Raw genomic sequence first — 1,950 nt, forward strand, 5'->3', positions numbered from 1 at the left:
AAAAAAAAAAAAAAAAAGCCATGACGGCTCTCCCACAATTCATCTTCCCTGCGCCATCTTTGTATTATTTCTAATTTATTTTGGATGTCAAAAGGCACTGATGAAGATATTTTCTCTGGAGTCTCCTTCTTTCTAACCCGGCTCTCCCGATGTGAACCGAGCCGTCGTCCGCCCGCCGCCGCCCGCCCCGCAGCCCGCCCCGCAGACCACCATGTCTCGCCGCAAGCAAGGCAAACCCCAGCACTTAAGCAAACGGGAATTCTCGCGTAAGTAACCCAATAATAGTAATAATAATTATTAATAATCACGAGAGCGCGCAGGACGAGCCGCAAGAGCGAGGGGGAGAGAGGGGTGTGTGCATGCATTTTTTATTTTCACGAGAAAAGCCTCCGAGAGTCGGGGCAAAAGAGATTAAAGAAAAAGGAAGGGGGAAAAAAAAAAAAAGAAACCTCATCCCATCTCGCACCTTAGCCGTGTGTGCACTTTTGGGATAGCATTCACCTTTTAATTTTATTTAATTTTAAAAATTGGACCCCTCCTCTTACCTCCTTCCCGCTGCTTTATTTCTGCTTTCGAAAAGGAACGCAATGATTTAACCCCCCCAGTTTTGCCAAATAATGAACAAGGCTAAGGGTGCGAACAACTCACACGCAAACCGGGGGGAGGGAGTTGGAGGGGAAAGGAGGATTGGTTCCACTTACTGCAGGAAAATGGGGTGTGTGTGTGGGGGGGAGTCCAAGCCTAAAAAACAATTCCCTGGGAGAGAAGAGGTAAGACTCGCCCTCGGCCGCCAGCGCGCTCACGGGCCAGCGTGAATCGGGAGGAAAGTAGTCTTCCCCACAATAGTGAGAAAGTGGGGCTGCGGGAGGGGGCCCCAGTCGCTCCAGAGTCGGCCGGGTCGGGAAAGCGCCGCGGCGGCGTGGAGACCTGGGGAGCCGGGGCGAACCGGAGACGCGGCCGGCGCTGCCGCCTTTTGTTCCGGCCTGAGGTGGGTGTTTGTCCCGCTGCCTTTTGTGCCCGCTCTTCGCGCTGCCCTCCCGCGCCGCCGCTGCCGCCGAAGGGCAGGGGCCGGGGCCGGGGGAGGAGGCGGCCGGGGGCGCGCGGGAGAGGGAGGGAGGGCCCCGGGGCCGCCGCCTGGGTCGCCGCTGCCTTCCCCTCCCGGCCGAGCCTCCTAGGCGGCGAGGGGTAGACGTGCAAAAGATACATGCAGTTAAATTAAACGAGGCGAGAGAACGTACAATTTCTTGCCCAAAAAAGCAGAAGCCAAACGCTCCGCCAGCCTTTTACTGCAATGCTCTTCTCGTTGACTTCCCCACCCCCCCTGCAAAAATCTCACCGTCTCCAAACGAGAAAAAAAAATTACCGTCACCCCCTTCCCCAAAACCCCTTCACTCGCAAACTCAGAGCGCCGGCGGCACTCAGCGGGAGCGAGGAACTCCCTCCTCTACTATTTTTTGGAAGATTTTCAAAACAAGTGGAAGTGGATTTTGATTGGGAAAAACCTCGTGTCTGAATGTTTACAAGCACCGCGTGTGCGGGAGCCTCCTGCCAACAAACAGACTAGAGGACCGAGCGCAGCGCCGCGGCCGCAGAGCGGGCCTCGCCGGGGCCTCGCTGGGCCTCGCCGCGCCCCCGCCCCTCCTGGGATCGCCCACCCGGCGCCCAGCGCCCGCCCGCCGGGCACGGCGGCAGGCCACGCCGAGACTCTGCGCCAGGCGGGCCGCGGATCCCTGCCCGCCCCCAGCACGAAGCCCAGACCTCCTCCCCGCCTCCCCGACTGCGAAACCCGCTGGGGAGGAACTTGGCTTTGCGAAGCGTTTTTATTTTGCAGAAAGCAACTGAAACAGCGCGTTTGTGCGGGCGCCCCCTGCCCTCCCCGGTACCCTCGGAGGTTTCTAGTCCACTGCTCCCGGCGGCGGGGAGGGGGTGGAGGTCACCACGTGCTTTCCC

At 58.9% G+C, this 1,950-nt stretch overlaps 1 protein-coding gene across 5 annotated transcripts in view; it reads left to right on the forward strand.

Annotated features, from left to right (window-relative positions):
- The first annotated feature begins 9 nt into the window (after positions 1 to 9).
- BCL11A (BCL11 transcription factor A) overlaps positions 10 to 1,950 on the forward strand; it is a 109,486-nt gene continuing 107,545 nt past the window's right edge. For 3 of the 5 annotated variants that reach the window (XM_004369445.2, XM_004369444.2, XM_004369442.2), the window contains exon 1: positions 10 to 266. In XM_004369445.2, coding sequence (XP_004369502.1) covers positions 212 to 266 — 55 coding nt within the window. In that variant the 5' untranslated portion in view covers positions 10 to 211. The remainder of the gene's footprint in view (positions 267 to 1,950) is intronic. The other 2 variants (XM_012556647.2, XM_004369443.3) reach the window with 1 other exon arrangement.

The sequence above is a fragment of the Trichechus manatus genome, unplaced genomic scaffold (assembly GCF_000243295.1).
Source record: "Trichechus manatus latirostris isolate Lorelei unplaced genomic scaffold, TriManLat1.0 scaffold00005, whole genome shotgun sequence".
Taxonomy (NCBI): Eukaryota; Metazoa; Chordata; class Mammalia; order Sirenia; family Trichechidae; genus Trichechus; species Trichechus manatus.